At 42.4% G+C, this 23,817-nt stretch overlaps 1 protein-coding gene and 1 long non-coding RNA gene across 2 annotated transcripts; one reads left to right on the top strand and one right to left on the bottom strand.

Moving 5' to 3' along the window:
• Positions 1 to 9,113: 9,113 nt before the first annotated feature.
• ZNF550 (zinc finger protein 550) lies at positions 9,114 to 19,631 on the bottom strand. The gene is made up of 4 exons (XM_025423718.3): positions 19,457 to 19,631; positions 17,204 to 17,330; positions 15,006 to 15,101; positions 9,114 to 14,090 (listed from the first exon to the last, which is right to left on the bottom strand). Exons 1-4 carry the CDS (start codon positions 19,481 to 19,483, stop codon positions 13,075 to 13,077), a joined length of 1,266 nt encoding a protein of 421 aa, XP_025279503.3. The 5' UTR covers positions 19,484 to 19,631; the 3' UTR covers positions 9,114 to 13,074.
• LOC125753131 (uncharacterized) lies at positions 13,056 to 23,479 on the top strand. Its single transcript, XR_007404204.1, has 4 exons — positions 13,056 to 13,188; positions 13,403 to 13,524; positions 15,049 to 19,814; positions 20,225 to 23,479. It is a non-coding gene; the product is annotated as an uncharacterized LOC125753131 (long non-coding RNA).
• Positions 23,480 to 23,817: the final 338 nt, after the last annotated feature.

Here is a 23,817-nt window from a genome sequence, read left to right as displayed (position 1 = left end):
GGATCTAGGGAGCCTGCTTCTCCCTCTGCCTATGTCTCTTCCTCTCTCTCTCTCTCTGTGTCTCTCATGAATAAATAAAATCTCTAAAAAAAATGTGTAGATTATGAAGAGCAATATTAAGCATGGTCTCACTATGGATATTAATCATTTAGATAACAGATTTTTAATTTATTTTTTAAAATATTTTATTTATTCATGAGAGACACAGAGAGAAAGAGAGGCAGAGACACAGGCAGAGGGAGAAGCAGGCTCCATGCAGGGAGCCTGATGCAGGACTTGATCCTGGAACTCCGGGATCATGCCCTGGGCCAAAGGCAGGCACTAAACCGCTGAGCCACCCAGGGATCCCATAGATAACAAAATTTTTAAATGCCAGTAGTGTATATGAACAGGTAGTACTTAGAAGTAAAAACATTGTAAAGTTATGAAATGCTTGTCTCTAAAATATGTGAAATGAATTGAAAATGATATACCATTATTTTCTAGTGTGATTTTTATAAATTTACCAAAATTGTTTTTTAAGCCACACTTCTGTGGTACAATATTTTCACTTTCATATCACAAACCATAATTAGCCAAATGTTTTACTACTGTGTAAATCTTTAAAAATGGCCCCAAGAAAACGAACTAGGGGTGGTGGAAGGGGAGGAGGGCGGGGGGTGGGGGTGAATGGGTGACGGGCACTGAGGGGGGCACTTGATTGGATGAGCACTGGGTGTTATTCTGTATGTTGGTAAATTGAACACCAATAAAAAAATAAATTTATTATTAAAAAAATAAATTTAAAAAATTAAAATGGCCCCAAGAGTTTAAAACATTTGAAAGCCTCATTGAGCGCAGAATGCCCACTGGTTTATATGATGCAATTCTCAAAAGCACTCTGGTTTCATCATCCACTTCTCCTTTATAGCTTTTTAAAAGGAGGGCAGCCTGAGTGGCTCAGCGGTTTAGTGCCGCCTTCAGCTCAGGGCGTGATCCTGGAGACCTGGGATTGAGTTCCACATCAGGCTCCCTGCATGGGGCTTGCTTCTCCCTCTGCCTCTCTCTGTCGCTCATGAATAAATAAATAAAATATTTTTAAAAATAGCTTTTTAAAAGGATATGCAATGTTTATTTTCTTCAAAGCATTAAATTGAGCTTTAAGTACAAAGAAGGCATTTTTTAATACATCTATATTCCAGCATTTCATTCTATCAACTACACTATGTAATTGAAATAAAGGGTGCAATGGTGTTAAGGTTTGGGGTAGAAAACTGACTCTTGATAATGACAGTTAAAATTTAAAAAACATTAGATAATAAAATATTATAGAACTAAAATTAGAAAATAGGGAGAACAATAGGAATGATTTAGAGGAGAAATCATAGAATGTATTTAAATAGCAATAGGTATGTCAACAGTCATGGTGTAGGACTTAATACATTTTTTTCCTTTTTAAGAAGAGATCTCACAACAGAAACATGTGAATCTTCAAATCAGTGTGATTATTAACACTCAGAACCAATAAAGAATTGTAGCAATGGGACAGCCTGGGTGGCTCAGCGGTTTGGCGCTGTCTTTGGCCCGGGGCATGATCCTGGAGACTCAGGATCGAGTCCCATGTCGGGCTCTCCGCATGGAGCCTGCTTCTCCCTCTGCCTGTGCCTCTGCCTCTGTGTGTGTGTGTCTCTCATGAATGAATGAATGAATGAATGAATAAATAAATAAATAAATAAATAAATAAATAAATAAATAAAATCTTAAAAAATTGTAGCAATGCGCAGGGCAATAATGGTTTGCGCTGTCCACGTGCTCATAGTGGATTTGTAAGTCACGGGGAAAATCTAAATTTAGTGCCCCTGCTCTAAGAGAGAGAGGAAGGTGAACCTGCCTGTCAGTCAGAGTCTCTGGACAGAATTTTTTTCAGTTTGAAAACAGAATAATGTATAAAATGAGGTAGGTGGGTAAGTGGATAGGGTGGCCACACACTACATATATATTTAGATAGAAATATGGATGATGGATGGATGGATAGATATAGGTAGAAAGATGATAGATAGATGATTTTAGATTTAGATACAATGGATCCAAAGGGATAGCTGAGATCCCTAGAGGGTAGAAAGAATGTCAGAGTTGTACAAGAAGGAGACTATTGAAGCCCCTTCACAATCTGGTTACCTATCAGAGTAACATTTGTATTTTGAGACTATTAAAATCATGATTATTCCTTTTGTCTGTCCTCCACAAACTTTTTGCCACATAATTTTGTTACCAAAAAATTTTTGTTTCTATCATGCAAACAAATAAGACATTATTTTCTGTAAATGGGATATGAATGCTTACGAATGAGAGAAATTTAGAAACATATTAGACTTTAGTTAGCACTACATGCCACCCTTGTTTTGCAAAATATAGAGCAGCGTCACCAGAAGCACCAAGGCATCCTGCCAACAGTCACTCAGACATTCACCATCTGAGAGCTCCTCTTCTGTTATTGCTGCCCCCACACCCACAGCGTGAAGTCTCTAGAGCGGAATCTCTGAGGTGCAGTGTGCTGCAGACAAGTGAGAGACGGTTTCACAAGGGCTGTAACTGGGGGAAAGGGAGCAGCAGGGGTGGCCCTGAGGCAGGTGGACAAGGGTGACAAGGGCTTCTGGTTTCCTTAGCTGGTTACGTGGTAGCTCCCCTACCCCTCAGTCTTTTACGTTTCAATTTCGGAAAGCCTCATGCTTTTAAGAGAATGGGTATACCCGGGTTTCCTGAGATAAACTCCTTATAATAATGAAGAACTTAACTGGAAAAAAAAAGTAGTTAATAACCCAATTGGTGTGTGCTGTGAGGCAGTGACTGCAGGGATGGCACCTGTGCAGGTCTGGAAAGGGGGCTTTTGAACCCTGAAGTAGAGGTTTAGAGATTCCATGATTTCATCTGCTTGCTGGAAAGTGATTATCATTTCATCTATAACTGCACTGACAGTGTCTGCTGGGGACTTAGCATTATTTCTGGAAAACATTTATGAATTGTACATATCACTGAACGCTGTTAAAAGTTTGATGGAGATATCCAACAAGAGTGAAAGAACAGGATGCGGAGAGCAAGAATCCTAATGGAAATTGAACAGAAGACACTGAGATCAGGTAAGTGAAAGAATGAAGCTCAGCCCATCTTATCCACTTAGTCAATTCCATGTTTATATCCAAAACATGATTTCTTTCCTCTCCTGAGAGCCCTGATGGTACTGTAGTTGAAGGGAGAGACACCAATGGGTGGGAAGAGTTAGGAACAACATATGATGTTGCAAATGAACAGGAACTCTGTGTTGTCATATTGTTTGGTGCTCTGGCAGATATTTATGGTGTAGCTTATGTGGGTCAGGCACATTTCTAGGTGTATGATACATGAGTACACAGAACATAAACAAGGAATGTTTCCTTATGGAAATTGTATGCTGATTAAGGGAAAGAGATAAGCAATGGGTCTAAGTTGTTGAATTACATAGTGTCTTAGAAGGTAATAGGTTTTCTGGAAAGAGAAAAGAACCAGATTGAGTGAAGAAAAGTGTAGGGGGTAGGGAAACATTATCATTAGTAAATTGGATCTTCATAGTAGGACTCAGTGAAGATGAAATTTGGGGAAAGAAAGTTAAGGTGGCTAGTGATAAATCCCTTATTTACTCCTTTCCAAATGTTACATATCCATTTTCTTGTTTTATTGCACTAGGCAAAAACATCAATATTAATACTGGATACAAGTACAGAGAGTAGGCATCCTGGTTTTGTTCACAATCTCAGGGGAATATTTTATAATGGACAAAGAGGCATTTGCAATAGCGCTTTTGTAGAAGCTATTTAAGATCCTTTCTAAGTTTAATGACTCTCTCTGTGGGTGTGTCATATACACACCCCCAAATTTTAAAAAATGCGCAGAGAAAAGTATTTTGTACTGAATAGGGAAAAAAACACTCAACATAAGAAAATCTATGGGAGGCTTCTAAAGCAGTAATTTAAGGAAAATTTATCATGCAGTACTTTAAGGAAAAATTATCACATTAAACACTTTTAAAAAATAAAGGTGTCGGGATCCCTGGGTGGCGCAGTGGTTTAGCGCCTGCCTTTGGCCCAGGGCGCGATCCTGGAGACCCGGGATCGAATCCCACGTCAGGCTCCTGGTGCATGGAGCCTGCTTCTCCCTCTGCCTGTGTCTCTGCCTCTCTCTCTCTCTCTCTGTGACTATCATAAATAAGTAAAAATTAAAAAAAAAAAAAAAGAATCTTTAAAAAAAAAAAATAAAATAAAAAAAAAAATAAAGGTGTCTAGGCTCCTGGCTCACTCAATCAGTGGAGAATGCCACTCTTGATCTCGGGGTGGTGAGTTCAAGCCCCACATTGGGTGTGGAGCCTACTTTAAAAAAAGAAATCTCAAATCAAGGATCTCAGCTCCCACCATTTCAGCTTCCATCATTCAGTGAAATGAAATCCAGAGAAAGCCAAAGAAAATAATAAAGATCAAAACAAAAAATGAATGCAACAGAAAATGAAGAACTCTAGAGAAAATTAGTGAAACCCAAATCTTTAAGATCAATAAATTGATGAACTTCTACCCAAACTGATCATACAAAGAAGAGGGCAATACACAAGTTTACAATGTCAGAAATGTTAGAAGTAACATCATTAAAGATTCTATAGGTATTAAAAGGATAATGAGGGAATATTACAAATCATTTTATGACAATAAACTGTCAATGTGATTTAATATAAGACAACTACTGACATGTACTGCCAAAAAAGTCTTATTTCTATAAATCCTAAAATTTCATGTCTCCAAGAAACATGGAAATTGAAGAGTCTTTAAAAATGCAATTGAGGTAAAAAATGGGTTATAAAACCATACCAGATTAGATATCATATAAATCTTTGAATATTCCACACTTAGGTTTTTGACATCTTTAAATTTTCAGGCTATTTGAAAGGATTCACAATATCAAGGCATGTTTGATCAATTCTGGTTTGTGATAATGAAAAATACGTAAAATTTAAATCTCATGGATTTGATCCAAAATACAATCTGAGCAAATTAATATGTTATAGTTGAACATAACTGAGCTTCATTTTTGCTTGCAACTTTCTACTCATTGGTAGGATGAAATAATTCAATAACATCATCAAATAGGACTCACACTCTCCTAATTTTCTTCCAAAAATTCTTTTAAAGAGTTGGTTTGTTTGAATCAGGGTCCCAACATTGTATGTATATACCTAAAATTTAGATGTTTTTGTTTTTGAGGTTTCTTGGAATTAAGGTGTCTTTTCCTTTTCTCCCTTCTTGCTCTCATTTTTATGAAGATAAAAATGGATCATTTGTCTTGAATGATTTCAAACATCCTGCTAGTATATTGTATCATGCTGATGTCATTTAACACATATCCTCATATGCCCTGTATATATAAACTTGATCTAATTCAGGTTCAGGTTTGTCCAGGACTCTTCGTAGGCAGCTCAGTTATCTCCTTATTGCCTCTTTCCAGAGCTGGCCATATCAGCCACTTTCCTTTCTGTACTGTGAAGTTTGATCAGCAGGTACATGTGCTGTTATCAGTTTCCTACCAGCCTTTATCCATTGGTTTCCCTATACTGCTAATCACTGACCCAATGAAGTAATCCATTCAATGCTGCAGAAAGTTCATATTTTAATGTTATTACTGTTTCTGTATTTAGGACCTGGAATTATACAGGTCCTAATTATACTTTAATTAATTAATTAATTAATTATACTTATAATTATACTTTATACAGAAGAATTCTCACTCATCATCGATTTGGTTACCCTGAAATGTAGTCTGTTCAGTAAAGGCAGGAGAAATGATTGACTTTTTCTATTTATCCATTTAAAGAAAAATGGAATTGGTTCCTTAACATCCCCTCATCATTGTGAAGTTAGAGCCTCTTTAAGATGAAAGATGTGTCCCATTAAAATGTCACCAGCTGTCTTTGAGAATTTCCTTGCTTGCTGGTTTGGTAAAATGTTCTGGCCATTTCCTTACCTAGACCTGGAATTGGCAATTTTTTCAAGATATTTATTTTCTTTTAGTGAGAAATGGCATTTTGAGAACACAGTCTGGGTAATGAGGGTGGCAGTACCTCCAGAGTTTGTCACTGTGTTTAGACCTGGCCAACAGAAAGTGATAGAACTTATGTCTATGATGCAAGTCAAATGCACCCTGAATTAATGGGATTAACTCCCATACAAATTTGACATTACAACATTTTTATTAAGATTTCTTTATTTTGAGAGCAGGAGCGAAAGCCCATGCAGAGGGAAGGGAGAGAGAAATTTAAGCCATCTCAGTACAGTGCACAGAACCCCACACTAGAGTTCAATTCCAAGCCCCTGAGATCATGACCTGAGCCAAAACCAAGAGTCTGATGCTTAACCAGCTGAGTCACCCAGGGATCCCAATGTCACAGCATTTTTGGACAAATATGTTACCCTTATATTTCTGTATCTCCTTTGTTGATGAAAACCCTGGTTCCAATTACACAAATACATGTACCTAATTAATTTCAATATTTAACAATAATATGACGATTCACAAAATTTTAAGACCTTTGCAGGTATTTCTACCTTCATATATCACTAGTGGCATATAGTCAAAACTTCGGGGTTTTTATTGTGTTGTTGGAAGTATTACTCCTTTGTATGGAAGCTATACATTTATTGTGCAATCAAGTTTACATACTTTTTTTTTGCCTTTGAATTTTATGGGTTTTCAGTTCCTTTTAACATTGTTTAGTAATTATGTAAAATATTTATATTTGTTCAAAAACCAAACGTATAACATCAGGTCAATTCATATCTAGTGTCTATTTCTGTCCTTCAACCGTGATCAGAGACTCTTGTAAGAAGTCACAGTGGCTCACCCTTAAACAGTTTTCTAAAGTGACTGAATATATAAATATACATGTACACATACACAAATATATGTGTGCATATGCATTTCTTTACATTTTTCTAAGTTAAAAAATCTGGATATAATACAGAGTATACAGAATTTTTACTTTTTTTCACCTAACAAAATATTTCCTATTTTATTATTTCACATATACCATTTAGAGATGTCTCTCATCCCATTTTAGCACTGTAGTTACTACATAAATTATGATAAATTTCCCAATTAATGTACATTACACTGTTTTTAGTCTTCAGATTTTATAAAATGTGCTTCAGTGAAGACCCTGAACAACTAGGGCACAACTAGGACAGATCTTTTTAAAATTTTTTGTTATATTTTTTTAATGGAGTTGATTTGCCAACATATAGCATAACACTCAGTGCTCATCCCATCAAATGCCCCCCTCAGTGCCCATCACCCAGTCACCCCATCCCCCCACCCACCTCCCTTTCCATTACCCCTTGTTCATTTCCCAGAATTAGGAGTCTCTAATGTTCTGTCACTCTCACTGATATTTCCCACTCATTTTCTCTCCTTTCCCCCTTTATTCCCTTTCACTATTTTTTATATTCCCCAAATGAGTGAGACCATATAATGTTTGTCCTTCTCCGATTGACTTCCAGCAAGCTGGAAGGAGCTCCCTTGGGCCCAACCTGGGAAGACTTGAGCATCACAATGAATGGCCCACTTACATACTTAAGTGTCCATTATTCCATATTAATGTAAATTTTTATTTTTTAAAGATTTTATTTATTCATTCATGAGAGACAGAGAGAGAGAGGCAGAGACACAGACGGAGAGAGAAGCAGGCCACATGCAGGGAGCCCAACGTGGGACTTGATCCCAGGACTCCACGATCATGCCCTGGGCCGAAGGCAGGTGCTAAACCACTGAGCCACCCAGGGATCCCCATATTGATGTAAATTAATAAAAAATGAGTGAACACACAATCTATTGGGAAACTTACTTCCAAAGTAGAATGCCAAATAATTAATGTGGGATTTGAAAATCATCAGTGGTGACTAAAATAATGGGGTGGAATATGGATGTGGATCAGTATAATCAATAGTTTTGAAACATCTTCTGAATAATTATATACTAAAAATAAAGGGAAATAAAATAACAGGCCCATCATGGAATTGTTTATGTTAAGTTACAGTTTGGATCTCCCAAAAATGGAATCATAAACATCAGGATTTCCTGATTAGTACTACTCAGGTACTTTGCCTGATGGACTCCAGCCATCTCCTGAAGGAAAGTGCCCTTGTATAAACCAACCCACTTTTTGCCAAGAATGACTTCTTTGTCCCCACTTCCTTCTCCTTTATTTTTTTAAGATTTTTATTTATTTATTCATGAGAAACAGAGAGAGAGACAGAGACAGAGAGACAGAGACAGAGAGAGACAGACAGACAGACAGACAGAGACATAAGCAGGCTCCGTGCCGGGAGCCCGACCCGTCTCCAGGATCACGCCCTGGGTGGAAGGCGGCGCTAAACCGCTGAGCCACCCGGGATGCCCATCCTTTATACAAGTATTTCATTTTGTAAAGCTCCTTGGAGTTCCCTTCTGCTAGATTAGATGCTGCCTGATTTGAATCATTTTTTGCTCAAATAAACTTAAAAATGTTACAAAAATAAAGGGAAATAGTAATTCTTAAGTCAAGATCACAAACTTACAGAAAGTGACTGAAGTTACTCTATCCATATTGGTAAGTATGGATACCAAGTGCCTCCTGATATGAGGTACTATGAAAGATACAGTATCACTTCTGTGATTTCAGTGTAAAAGCAAAATATCATCAAGAATCAGAGAAACAAAAGGAAATTCCACAAAATACATGACCTGTCACATCCAAGGAACACAAATAGTGATGAACTGTTTCATTAAAGAAGTGGAGAGCAATGACAACCAAATTCCCCATGCCATTCTGGGGGGAATGTCATAAAGACATGAAGGGACAACATTAGGACAAATGGTAATATTTGAACATGCACTGTGGATTACATAATAGTATTTTACCAATGTTGAATTTCCTAATTATGATATTCTAACATAAAATGTGCCCTTAGGAAACATGCACTGGAGCATTCACTTGTACAGAGGCAATATATTTCCCAAAGTTAAATTGTTCAGAAACAATGCACATGCACATGTATGTATGTGGGGAGAGATAAAACAAAAGATGCAGAACAAACTATTGTTTAATTGGGCAGATTTTATACAAAAGTTATCTTGCACTATCTTGCACTTACTCTAAGTTTAAAACTGAAAACTTTAAAAATTCAAAAATCAATATGCTTGACAGCTTCATACAAAATGGTATGTATCATAATCAACTCAGATGATGCATAAAATGTAATTTGATGTTAATTCACATTCTTGCCTTTTTTAAAAAAAAAAGCATAGAACAGATTTTCCTTAAACATCCAAAAAATTCTGCAACACATGCCATATGTATGATGTTAATATTTCACCCAAGATCAGAGACAAAAGAAAAATAATTGGGATCGCCTAGCCTTCAACATTACTCTATAGGCACTATCTAGTGCTATATGGCAAGAAATGTATTCATATATGCATTAGAAAGGAAGAAATAAATAAATTTGCCTCTTTAAATACATGCCAGAACACATCATCTACACCAGTCCTAAGGTGAACAGTCTTAATGTTGGGACTCCTCCCTGTCCTCTGTTTTTCTTCACCGCTGTCCTGCTTTTCTCTTTTCCTCAGAACCTACTCCTTCTAACATGCTATGGAAGTTAGGAATATTGCTGTTTCCTCACCCAGAATGTAAATTATACAAGGGTGAAATTCTTCTGGTGTTTTGTGCATCTCCTATATCTACAAAAGTCCAAGACTCACATAAGATATACAATAAATGATTCCTTGGGAGCACTAAATATCACTTTAATTTCCTTATCCATTTGTAAGAATTCACTCTGCTATTTATCCCAACTTTACTATTTCACTACCACTCTCCCTTCTGTAACAATATCCTGAGTGCTCTCAAGAATGGAGAAGAATCCTATTTTAAGAGACAAATTTTTAAAGATTTTATTTATTTATTCATGAGAGACAGAGAAAGAGGCATTGGCAGAAGGATAAGCAGGCTCCGTGCAGGAAGCCCGATGTGGGACTCAGTCCCAGGACTCCAGGATCATGCCCTGAGCCAAAGGCCAACACCCAACCACTGAGCCACCTAGGTGTTCCTGGAGTCAAAATTTTCAAGGTGATTAAGAATCCAGCAAAGCCATGTGCTCACCTTCCTTCTCTTTTTAGATTTCAGTGTACTCTGCTCACCTACACTGGCATTAAGGTCCCTCCCTGCTCATGGACAGGACTCCTGGCTCAATCACCTGGGTGCCCCACGTTCCACAGTATGCCCAGAACACAAAAAGTGGTCATGTGGATGAAGGATGGAGGTCTCTACTGAACACACCATGTATATAGTAGGTCCACTGAACACGTTAAATGAGGACTGTATGGACCTTGAAGTTGAGGGAACAAACTCTCAGATTTTCTTCACATAGTGGAAAATGCTTTGGGACAACTGGGGTCAGTGTCCCAGGCATGCAAAGGAAAATCCTTTGATGAAAACCAAGATGTTTACAGAGGGGTTTCTCCAACTCTCTTGAACCCAAGGTTCAGCCACAAGTACAGACACAGCTACAGTACACACCACCCTCCAGAGACAGGATGGAAGAGGGTGGGTCTATGAGTCAACTCTCCTTTCCAAACAACAGAAAACTATGCACACTATCCAAACAAAAACTAGGGTTCTTACTAACTCATCAAGAAGTGCAGTCATACTATGTGCGCCACAGAAAAGGCACATGCCCACTATGTAATGTGTACTGTATGTAGTCTTTTATTTTTTTAATTTTTAAAAAAGATTTTATTTATTTACTCATGAGAGACACAGAGAGAAAGAGGCAGAGACAGGCAGAGAGAGAAGAAGGCTCCATGAAGGAAGCCCAATGTGGGACTCAATCTCAGGATTCTGGGATCATACCTTGAGCCAAAGGCTAACGCTCAACTGCTGAGCCACCCAGGTGTCTCTGTATGTAGTCTTTTAAAAGGTGCTAAGGAAAGTTCCAAGTGAGGAAATGATCATTTTATATTTTCCTGTACATTATTTAACCCATTAACATTATCTTGTGTACCTTGAAAACTAGTCTTGAAGGAATATCCACAGGATGAATTTCAAACAACCACATCCAATGCCAGCACCCAGGGAATACTAAGTCCACGGTGGCAACTGTGAAGCCAACACAAATCCAACACCTGCATGTACACAATTGGACTCTTCTGTTCAAATCTCTGGCACTTTATTTTGTAACAAAACTTCACACAACCAGTTGTAAGATCAGACCATGAGAATAGTCTGTTTGTTTTTCTGGGCTTACCATGAATTTGCCTCAGCAGAGTGTTTTTCTTCCATGGTTTTAGCTATAATTCAACCCCTAGAAAGCTGTGGAGAGGGACTGGGGAATGCCCAGTCTCTGACACAGGATTAATGAACTTGTGAACCCCCAGGAACAGGAAGGCATTAGGCCCCAACAGAGGAGGCCACACTCATACTATCAGGGGAAGATACAGAAAAAAACCAAGCAGAATGGAATCAAGAAAAAGTGAGGGAGGGAGAACATCAGGCATTTAAAAGCTACACGAACAAGGAGTTTTACTTATAAATATCAAACCCGGGGCTCAGCGGTTTAGCGCCTGCCTTCGGCCCAGGGCGCGATCCTGGAGTCCCGGGATTGAGTCCCGTGTCAGGCTCCCGGCATGGAGCCTGCTTCTCCCTCTGCCTGTGTCTCTGCCTCTCTCTCTCTCTCTCTCTCTCTCTCTATGTCTATCATGAATAAGTAAAAAATTTAAAAAAAAATCAAACCTTTCAACAGTCTCAATGGATCATGTTTTAATGTGGCTGTTGTACATGAATCCTTCTCTCCTCAGACAGCATCAGAGGCAAATGGTATATGTTATTTTCAAAATTCTAACTTCTTCTAAGTTCAAGTATCTTATGACTCAGCCTTCACTTTCCTCACAAAGAATGATGCTCCTTGTGGGTACAGATGTGTGGAACAAGCCTTGCAGCAAACGTCTAGAGAGCTGCCCTCACTGTCCAAGCTTCCTGACACAGGATAGCAGTGAACACACATTAAAAACAAAGGGCTGACACCCTTTCTCTCAAACATTCCCCCACCAAAAAAATAAAACTGATGAAAAACTGTAATAAGTTTGGCAGGGAAATCTGAAAGTTTGTGAAGACATTTGTTTTTTTCCATTTATAGTTTAGGTTTCCATCTCTTTCTTTTTATTTTTTTTAAAATAATGCTGATGGGCAGCCCAGGTGGCTCAGCAGTTTAGCGCCACCTTTGGCCCAGGTCCTAATCCTGGAGACCCGGGATCGAGTCCCATGTCGGGCTCCCTGCATGGAGCCTGCTTCTCCCTCTGTCTGTGTCTCTGCCTCTCTCTCTGTCTCTCATGAATGAATAAATAAAATCTTAAAAAAAATAAAATAAAAATAATGCTGAGATGGCTTTCTAAGTGTCAACCAAGGGGCAGACCTGTGGTTGGAGGTCTTTGTAAGTGCACAGTACCCACTGTCCATTTCCTATATCCTCCTCATGGGCATAATAAGGCCCACACAGCGTCCCATTCCATCTGACTCTTAACAGTTAAGTGCTGACCTAAGTTTTCTCACAGCACTGGCAATGATGTGACTCCTGTTGGTTATGAATTCTCAGATGGCAGGTAAGATTCTTCTGGCTAAAACCTCTTCAATAGTTGTGTTCAGAATGTGTTTCCTCAGAGCTTTCTCTGATGTTGACAGAGGTGGACTCACAGGTGATCTGCCTTCTCGAAATTCTCTCTGGTATGAATCCAATGATGAGTGGGGGCAGAGCAGTGGCTAGAGGCTTTCTCATGCTCACTACATTCACAGGCTTCATCTCCAGTGTGACAACTCATGTGTTTGAAAAGCCAACCAAAAAAACCTCTCCGACATTCTTTAAACTGAAAAGGTTTTTTGTTTTTGTTTTGTTTTTTTTTTCTTCCTTCAGTGTGGATCCCCTTATGAAGGACAAAAGAGTAGCAGTGGGTGAAGGCCTTTCTGCATCCACAGCACTGAGAGGGCTTCTTTCAAGTATGAACCCGCTGGTGCTGCAGGAGGTGTGACCTGCGTTTGAAGGCCTTCCCACACTCGAGGCACTTATATGGCGTCTCCCCCGTGTGGATGACAGAGTGCTGAATGAGGTATGTGCTCCGGTGAAAGGCTTTCCCACACTGGGCACACTCATAGGGCTTCTCCCCGGTGTGAATCCGCTGGTGCTGCATGAGTTCTGAGCTGCATCTGAAGGCCTTCCCACACTCCATGCAATCGTAGGGCTTTTCTCCAGTGTGGATGATATAGTGCTGAATCAGATGTGCTCTGTTGCTGAATGATTTCTCACATTCTTTGCACTCAAAGGGTTTTTCTCCAGTGTGGGTCCTGTTATGCCGAATAAAAGTTGAGCGGTGGGTGAAGGCCTTTCGACACTGACTGCACTCGTAGGGCTTCTCTCCAGTGTGAATTGGATGGTGTTGCATGAGGTAAGACCTGCGTTTGAAGGCCTTCCCACACTCCATGCACTTGTATGGTTTCTCCCCAGTGTGAATGAGGTAGTGCCGAATAAGGGTTGAGCTCTGGCTAAAGGCTTTCCCACATGCGTTACATTCATAGGGTTTCATGCCAGTATGAACCCGCTGATGTCGAACGAGGTACCACTTCCGGTTAAAACCTTTCCCACACTGCTTGCATTTGTAGAGATTATTCCCTGCATGAATCATATGGCCTTTACTTGGTCCCTGTGGATCACATTCATGGAGAACATGTCCCTGAGAGACTCTCTCCTGTAATATCCTGGAGTGCAGACTATCATCTGTCCCCAAACCATCATTTTCAAGGCTCATTCTCTCAAGATGGGTCTCCTTTCGAGCATCTGTCCCAGGTCTCAATTGACCATTTCTGGCATTCAAAAGCCCTTCCCAACCTCTGGCATGCGCCAACCTGGAGTCCCCTGAAGATCCCTGAGTCAGGCTTCCCTGGAGCAAAGCTCCCTCAGACAAAACCAGTGGAGAAGTGCTTGGGTTCCTGATCTGAAGTTTTGTGTCGTCACCTGCAGAGAAGCCAACACAGAGGGGGACTTTTACTGCTCAATACAGAAGAAACAAACTCAACACTTCAGTGGCAAAGTGAGAGTGAAACAGCATATCTCTGGGACTGCTGCATTCTGCAGCTCTATAACCTGGGTTCCCAAGGACTGTCTATGGTCCTTATACCCTTGACACCATTAAAGGGAAAATCCAAAGAGCAGGCTGGACCAGGGGACCGAGGATCTAGAGTAGAGACCCCTTCTCACAGTCCAGAGGAGAGAAGGGAGAACACTTTTGATAACACTTGTCTGTGGGGTATTTGCTTTAAGAATTGATATCTCTTGGTGTTAGGAGAGCACATAGAAGTAGCTCTATGGAATGAAAGAAAAGCATTCATCTTCCTAGAGGAGGTGTCCCAAGAGCTAGGTCCTAATAGAGAATCAGAGTTGCCAGATAAAGAAAGAAGAAAGGAGCACTGGGTTGGAATGGAAGGAGCAGCCATGGGTAGAGTCACTCTTGGACAGTACTGAATGGTTAAAGGAAGAAAGGGCCCCACATGCCTAGTAATGCCAACACTGAAGGAAGTAAAAGGAAGAGAATTAAGACTGAGGAAGATGGAAGGAGACACTCAGGGACAAATATGGTAGAAAAGACAAGCTTCTGCTCTGCTGAGAGGCACTATGTGGTGGTTAAGAGGCCTCCAGAGCCAGAAAGCCATTGTTCTGTCCCACCTCTACCAAGTGAGTGATCCTGGATAGGTTACTTTCTTCTTCAAGGCCTGATTCCTCATCTGAGAGATCAGGAGACTCCATTTCATTCATGTTCTCCATGAATGTAACCAGGAGGACACAAAGAGTTTCACACAGAAGTTCAGAGGCACTGGTCTCTTGCATGCTGAAGGCTCCCATGACCCCACCTGACCAGTTGTCTGCTCCTACCTGAGCAGGTACTATGTGAGAGGCCTCTCTTTCCTTTCCATAGCTCCTGCCCACACTCCAGTAGATGGGTCAACTCTGGTTTGGGGACCGGATGCCCTGTTGATGGAGAAGGAAACAGGTCATGGTGTATGAGAAGAAGGCAACATCTCCATCCCATCTGGGACTTCATAGCAGGGACAAGACCTGAATGAAGCTGTGAAGAAAACGCTGATCTGCAACCTGGAAAGCAAGCGCACAAATCCCATCCTTGGGCTGCAACTGCCATAGAGGGTAGCGCTGTCTGCACAACACCAATGTCCCTGAACCTCATCAGTACAAGCCAATCCTACTCAGGGGCATAACACTTTCACACACAGCTGAGAGCCTGGGAATGGGAGCCCCTCCTTCCAGAAAGGATTCTGTAATTAATTTAAGTCACTGTTCTTAAACACCCTGTGCTTCAGAACCACTTAAGGATGCTTGATTCCAACCTCAAACCAAAAGATACCAAACTGCTTGGGGTGAGGCCTAGCCATGATATTTCTGAGCTCTCCCTAGGGAATTCTGTCTTTCAGAGAGAACTGAAAACTGCCAGGGGAAGAAATCGGGGAATGGCATCTCTGATCACTGGTAATCTGAGGCAAACAGGTAACCAGAACTGAAGACAAAGCCTTTGTTCCAACGTGAGGGGAGGCTGAATGAGGGGGCTGTTTCCTCAGTCCCGGCTTTAGCACCTCATAGGCCCACAAGGGTGACGAGCAGAGAGAACCTTACATCGCTAAAGACAGAACTATGTGGCTGCTACCTTCACCCAGGGGGCCAGCCCCACCCTGGGGCTTCTCATGAGGGGAGATGGGGAATCTCCTTCAGGGGAAGCCAGGTTTAGCTGCTGTCACGTGCAGCCAGATACATCTCAACAGAGACAGGTGGGTTCTGTACAGAAGTCTAGTGATTGAGGCCCCAGGACCCACTGAAGTCTCAACTGGAAAATTCTGATCCTCAGCCCCGGACTCACTGGGACAGGTCTCGGTAATGGTCGCCAGTGTGTGCTACCTGCCTGGCACCAAGTTCAGGGAGGGGCAATAGAAATGTGAGCCAGACCCTCCTCTGGCTCTTCCAGGAGTGGAGCTCACTGTCACCTCAGGGCCTTTTCATGTACTGGTTCCTCCAGTAAACTAAAACCCCTCCTCCACTTCCCCTCCAAGCTTCAAGTCTCAGTTCTAATGTCACTTCCAGAGATGCCTTTTCTGAAGCAACCATGAAGTACCCATGATGGGTTATGACCACCTGGCTACATATTCCTAAGTTCCCTTAATTTTTCTATGTATGACTCATCACAATTCATTTAAGATTGACATCTGCCTTCCCATCTGAACTCAGAGTGACTGGTGCCATTGTCACTGATGGCTTCTCTTTAAACATACCCACTTTTAATTTTTGTTACATATTTTGTTATAAAAGGGAACTCTGTTTTGCTCTGGCAAATGAGAAAAGTCAGGTTCACTTTCCACAAGTGGCAGGTTACCATCAAAACACAACAAGGAAATCAAAGTAATGCCAGTAGAGTCCTAGCAAGTTCATGTAGAGAGCTCAGATTGTGAGCTAGAGGCTGTTCCTTCTATTGAAGAGAAAAATTGGACACAATTAGGGCACATGAAATACTCATAACTGTTCTGAGACTTTCTCTTGACACCAATCAGCATTCCAGGCTGAAAAGGTAAAAGGACTGGCTTTCTCAAGGTGTCCACTCCTAGCATTCTGTGACATTCCCATGTACCTTCTAAAGCAGCTCCTGCCCCAGTGCAGGACTGTGACCCAGGCCTCAGGAGAACAGGTGATGTACATGGAGATACCAAGGGTCTCTTTACAGAGACTATTGTTTAGGAAGATCCTTGAGGGGCACTGATGACAAATGCCATATAGGGATCTGCCAGACTCTCTCCTGAGAACAGCCCTGCTACTGGATCCTGGGATGTCTGACCCAACCAGGCTCCTGTGGAATCTGGAATGTGGACTTCAGATTGAAGCCTGAATGTGCTGGGTATTGGGGTGAGGGTTCGTGTTCAGAAGTTGTTTCTGTCCCAATGATCCTGGATGAGAAGGAGCCAGAAAACTGTAGGATCTTTGGGGAGGAGGGAAGATGGCTCCTATGACCTTCTTGATCAGCTGGAAATCAAGAAGGCTGGCTTGACCCATAGGGATGAGAGATGAACCCTTACCCAGTGAGACCAGAAGCCCATAGGTCTCCAGCATCACCTCCTGGTACAGGGCCTTCTGGTCCAGGTCCAGCTGCCCCCACTCTTCCCGAGTGAAGGTCACAGCCACATCCTTGAAGGTCACCAAAACCTGGAAAGCCAAACAGAGGTAATGAGGTTGGCCTCATGCAGCTGGGTGGGGTCAGACCCAGTCTCTGGTGAAGGTGCAGAGACCCAGGCCTGAATCACCAAAGCCTCCTGAAGGCCGAGCTCTGAGCTGGGCTCAAGGGAGAGGGAGATGCAACCTTTGACACAATGCAATTATGGCTGAGAGAAACTTCCCCTGGGAAAGCCACTGTGATGACAGACAGTAGCACTCCTCTGATAACTGTGGGGGCAGGCAGTACGTCATCAGGGACATTAGAGGAACAGGGAAAATGTTTATGATGATAATTTCCAACAATGAGAACAGCAGCAATGGTAGCTGAGTCTCCCTGGTCCTCCCCCATGCCCGCCCCCAGCTAAGGGCTTCCCACACAGAGGAAGGTGGCTAGTGACTAGAAGTCCCTAGTTCTGGAGCCAGACTCCCAGGGACTGAATCAAGATTCTTGACTCTGACACTTGTAGGCTGTGATCACGAGGAGGACATCATATCACTTCTCCAAGCCTTGATTTACACATCAATACAATAATCATCCCCATTTCACCAGGCAGTTCTGAGAACTAAAGACAAAACGCTCACAGTGCAAACAGCGGAGTACCTGGCCTGGTATGTGCTCAACATATTTTGTGACTTTTATTAATCCTCCCACAGCCCACAAGGTGAATGCCACCATCACCTCCATGTCACAGCCAGCAGCCTGAGGCTCGGGCAGCTCTAGAAAGTCACCCACAATCTCACATTTAAGGAGTTAAGACAGGATCTGAACATCCAGCAAAAGATGACAGAATTACCAGAAAACAGGCAGGTAAGGGCCCAAAGCATCTTTTTTTTGTTTGTTTGTTTATTCATGAGACACACACAGAGAGAGGTAAGAGACACAGGCAGAGGGAGAAGCAGGCTCCATGCAGGGAGCCCCATGTGGGAGTCCATCCGGGAACTCCAGGATCATACTCTGAGCTGAAGACAGACATGCTCAACCGCTGAGCCACCTAGGCATCCCCCCACAGCATCTTAATTAGAAATAAAGCAACCAGGAAAGGCTAGTCTCAGCGGTGACACTGATGTACAGGAGGAGTGCAGAGAGACAGCCCTGCAGGGACGTGGGGACAGGGCCTGGGGCAAAGGCTGCAAAATGGGAAGGACTCTGGCAAATTCAGCATCACCCAGCTGGGTGCAGTGAGCAAGGGAAGAAAGGAAGAGGAGCACCGAGGTAAGTCCAGGGGCAGATGGAGTAGAGCTTGGGGCCCACGGAGGGGTCTGTGTGCATTTAACAGAAGTATGATGGGAGTCCCTGAAGGGGAGGCCCATTCACTCATTCAGCCATTTATTGAATACCTTTTACAAGCCCAGGCCAACTAGGTCTCAGCATAGGGCAGCCACAGGTGCTCACGATCCAGGGCTGGAAACAGATCCTAAACAAGCAACTAAAATCAGCAAGACAATGTCAGAGGGCCCTAAAGAATCCAAAGACAAGAAAACAGAGCAAGGGGACTAAAGAGATTGTAGTCCCCATAGGGCAAGACGGAAGGCGTCTCGCAGTATGGCACCACTAACTGAATGTCTTAAACAGGAAAGCAGATTCACTACTGTCAGGGGAAAGCCAGTTCCACTTACTCTAACTGGAAGGATAAACTGCTTGGCCTAACTGGCTCCCAGCCTGCCCTTCCAACCGTTTCTGCCCCAGCACAGCGGCAATTCCAAAAACCGCTCCTGTCTCTCTTCCACCCCAGCCCTCAGAGGCCAGGAGGGCGCAAGGCTCAGGTTCCCGCTGGGGTGAGCCAAGACAGACGGGCATCCTCGAGCAAAGAGCTCCCAGAGCGAGGCTCCCGGGACCCGCTGGACACCAGGGGATGCACATCATCCCCGGATCCTTCTAGTTCCCTCAACCTAGGACGAGAACTATCAACACCCAGTGCAGCAGGGGGACACTTGCGAGGTCACGGCCTCGGGAAGGGTCGCCTACACAAGTCACGCCGTCCCTTCCACACGGCATCCCCCCCGGCTGCCAGAGACCGGCGCTACCCCCACGTGCCTCCGACCTGCCTTCGGAGAAACAGCGGCCGGGAGGCCAGGCGCGGGGTCACAGGGCACCGCCATCCCGAACGGCCACTCACCTGCGCGGGGTGCACGGGCACCGCCATCGGGCCGCACGAGGGCGCTGGGGGGCTGTCGCAGGGTTAGCCGGCTCTCCCCCTCCGGTCCCACGGAGAGGCGGGAGGAGCGCGCTGCCACCGTTCCCCTCTCCCGCCCGACAAGCGGAAGCTCACAGTCGGCTAGCACCTACCCACCACGTCACAAACACACGCCCACCCGCGACGCTGGAAGTCCCGCCCCGCCAGCGGGGCCGGCAACGCCCCTTACTGTGGCACAGCTTCCCGGGTAATGTAGTGTTTGTCCTGACTCCGGCCCGCGGAGGATTGCTACACTCTTTCCAGGAGCGAAGAGGGCATTGTCCAAGGACAGGGGCGCTGGGTAAGGGTGTGCAGAAGATCCGAAGAAGAGGGCGGCATCGGATACTCCTAAAGGGATGCACCCACATTTTTGGGAGGAGGAATGCGCCCAAATTGCGTTTTCTATGTCTTTTTATTTTTTTAAAGATTTTATTTATTTATTCATGAGAGACAGAGAGAGAGGCAGAGTCACAGGCAGAGGGAGAAGCAGGCTCCCTCGGGGGAGCCCGATGTGGGACCCGATTCCGGGCCTCCAGGATCACGCCCTGGGCCGAAGGCGGCGCTAAACCGCTGAGCCACCCAGGCTACCCTGTGTCTTTTTATTTTGTAAGTGCCTGATGGAGCTAGTGTTGTAATTTTTTTTTAAGATTTTATTTATTTATTTATTTATTTATTTATTTATTTATTTATTTATTTATTCATGAGAGACAGAGAGAGAGAGGCGGAGACACAGGCAGAGGGAGAAGTAGGCTCCATGCAGGAGCCCGACGTGGGACTCGATCCCTGGACCCCAGGACCCCAGGATCACAACCTGAGCTGAAGGCAGGCGCTAAACCGCTGAGCCACCCAGGGATCCCCTAGTGTTGTAAATTTTTAAAACCACATTCTCTTGTTGCTTCAACATCCTACATACAGGCTGAGAGCCCACGTGACCAGGTACACCAGTATGATAATAAGGCTAGTTCCCTATACCAATTCCTTTCCTTGTCCTTCCCTGTGATCTAGTGACATTCCACTGCATTAATGAAATTCCTGTGTCTGTGTACTCCCCCTTGACTCCCAATAATGATACTTGCCTCTCTGGGATCTCCACCTGCTTGGTTGAGTCAATTCCCTGGCTCCATCTGGCTTCTTGTATGGGGTGTGGTGCCTCCCTCTTCTAGGAGCTGTGAATGTAATAAATCCTTTAATTTCATATATCACTGAGCAGCCTTGTAAAGTGTTGCTTAAAGACTCCACAGGGGGACTTATTCCCGCATTCACTATATGGGGGAGTAACACATGATATATTTTATCATAGTGTCCCTTAGATACAAGTACCTTCATTCACAGCTTTGAACTAATAAACATTATCTTGTTGCTCTTCAAATACACTCAGACTGAAGTTTTAGAGTCAACTTTGTGAGTTTCAGTATGTCCACTGAGGGTAAGGAGAGGAAAGACTTCACATAAGCAGCCATTACTGGGATATTGGGGAGGAAAATGTTGTGTGTCCCTGAAACAGGTAGGGAATAGTGAAAATTTTGTTTTCTATAAACTTTTAAATAAGTTTATGAAGCTCCTTCAGATTTTATGTGGAATATATAGATTTAATTTACCTAAAATGAGAGAGGTTGACACAAATTATAATTTTAAGCTTATCATTATCCAAGTATCCTTATATTTATTCTGCCTTTTCCATTTTTAAAAAATGTATTCCCAAAATGTAAGGCAATATATTATAGATTCCATCCAGCAGAACAGGAACCCAAAGAAAACCTGAATGTACACACTGCAATGTTAGTCCTATAATGCTTGCTTTCAATAGTTGGCAACCAACAAATATTATTTCTCTTCAACTACATGTTGATCAAAGCTTCACAATCAATTTTGTAGGCTTTGGTATGTGCAATCAAGGGACAAAGAAGAAAGAATTCAGCTAGGGTCATGACATGGGAAATGAATGAGGAATGGCAAAAGGAAACAGGGTGCCTGGGTGGCTCAATCGGTTAAGCATCCAACTCTTGATTTCCTCTCAGTTCATGATCTCAGGTTGTGAGATTGAGCCCCATGTTGGGTTCCACACTGGGCATGGAACCTGCTTAAGATTTTCTCTCTCCTTCTGCCCATACCTCTACATGTATACATCTCAGTATTCCAACCCCAGCAATCCTATCTGTTCCCCACCCCCAAATATATTTCTAACTGAATTTCCTAACACAAATACTGCTATGATCTGAATGTTTGTGTCCCCCTCAATTCATATGTTGAAAACCTAATGCCTAATGTGATGGTATTAGGAGATGGGACCTTTGGGAGGTGACTAAGTCATGAGAGCTCTGCCTTAAAATGGAACTAGTGCCCTTATAAAAGATATCCTTGCCCCTTCCACCATGTGAGGACACAGCAAGAAGGCTGTCAGCGAACCAGAAAGTGGGCTCTCACTAGATGCCAAATCTGCCAGGACCTTAATCTTGGACTTCCAGCCTCCAGAACTGTGAGAGATAAATTTCTGTTGTTTATAAGCCACTCAGTCTGTGGTATTTCCTTATAGCAGACCTAACAAACTAAGACAGATACAATTCATTTTGAAATCTTAGACTTATCTGAAAAGAAGAGCCACTTGCCAAATTTTTTTCCTGCTGTGATAGTGGCTACTATGAAAACAATCTGAGCACGTGTGCAAAGGGGACATCTTATCCCTGAGATAAATTTTTTTGGGCACCTGGGTGGCTCAGTGGGTTGAGCATCCAACTCTTGGTTTTGACTAGGGTCATGATTTCAGGGTCCGGTGCAGTGGGGAGTCTGCTTGAGGATTCTCTCTCCCTCTTTCTCTGCCCCCCCACTCATATGTTCTCTTTACCTAAAATAAATAAATAAACAAACAAACAAACCACCTAATTCTCTCTCCCCCTCTGCCCCTCCACTAAACTCCTTCCTCACACTTGTTCTGTCTCTCTAAAAAAACAAAACAAAAAACATTTTGTTATTATTTGAGGGTGATGTTCGTGATCCAAATAACTATTCTTCCCTTTTCTATACAGACTTATTTTGAGTTAACCGAATAGAAGACTGTGGACATTTCTTTGTACTTCATTAGAATTTCTAGCTAATAAATGCTATTAAATAGCATATGCTGCTATTATGCTATTATAAATATCATATATATTATATATATTATAAATGCATAAATAGCAATAGAAGTAGGATACAAATGTGTTTCAATGGTGCATGAAATAATCAACTACCCAATAATGATCACTGCATGCTGACAGTGTATAAGATGCATGGTGAATTGGTATTGGATAGAAAATGCTAATAATATTAGGACTCATCACAAAAGAGACACGCCCATGCATCATAGCTGACTTACTTGAGGCAGTCACAATTTCTCAGCACTGTGTGTAGAGTATTATGGCCAAAGGCTGACCTGGATTTCAAACTTCTTTGGATGGCAAGACTATTAACTGAAATTGAGAATGTTGGAATATGAGCTCAAGGTGCATTTGAGGCATTCAACTGGAGACATTGGATTGAGGATATAGGATGGCATTTGGAATAGACTCAGGATCTTAGCTGAGGCTGGATATGGGCACTTCTGGCTGGCTAGGCAGCCTGGAAGGATGATCGTTAAGGGTGAGGCCACAACTTGGCAGGGAAGCCAATCCATTTACTTGATGGCTGCAGCTGCCTCTGCAGTCAGAGGTGAAATAGACATTGCTAAATATCATATTCGTATTTAGAGGACACAAAGGTCAGGGAGACACAGTGCAAGGGAATACCTTTGAATCAGATAGACAAAGAGGAGGACGAATAAATAGATGGAGAATGTGGAAGAGGGTGGGATACAGACTATTATACAGATGGTAATTTCAAGGAGAAGAAATATCTTTTTTCTTGAATCATGAAGACAGTCTACAAGGAAATGTATATTATTGTTATGATTAATACTATTGCAAGAATAAAAAAATACTATTGCATGAATAATTCTAAAATTATTTTGTCTGATATAAGGGTTGCTAACCTGGCTTTATATCCACTCTTATTTGCATGGCAAATGCTTTTTCATCCCTTCACTTTTAATCTGGAGGTATCTTTAGATCTGAAGAATCTTTTATAGGGAGCATATAGACAACTCTTGCTTTTTTATACATTCTGTCACCCTACTTTTGATTGAAACATTTAGTCCATTTACATTCAAAGTAATTATTGATAGGTATGTACTTACTCTCATTTGGTACTTGTTTTATGGTTGTTTTGTTTTTCTCTGTTCCTTTCTTCTCTTGCTCTCTTCTCTTGTCGTTTGTTGGCTTTTGGTGATATAC

The sequence above is a fragment of the Canis lupus genome, chromosome 1 (genome assembly GCF_003254725.2).
Source record: "Canis lupus dingo isolate Sandy chromosome 1, ASM325472v2, whole genome shotgun sequence".
NCBI classification, from domain to species: Eukaryota; Metazoa; Chordata; class Mammalia; order Carnivora; family Canidae; genus Canis; species Canis lupus.
The sequence above is the reverse complement of the archived record's forward strand: the minus strand, read 5'-3'. Positions and strand labels throughout refer to the sequence as shown.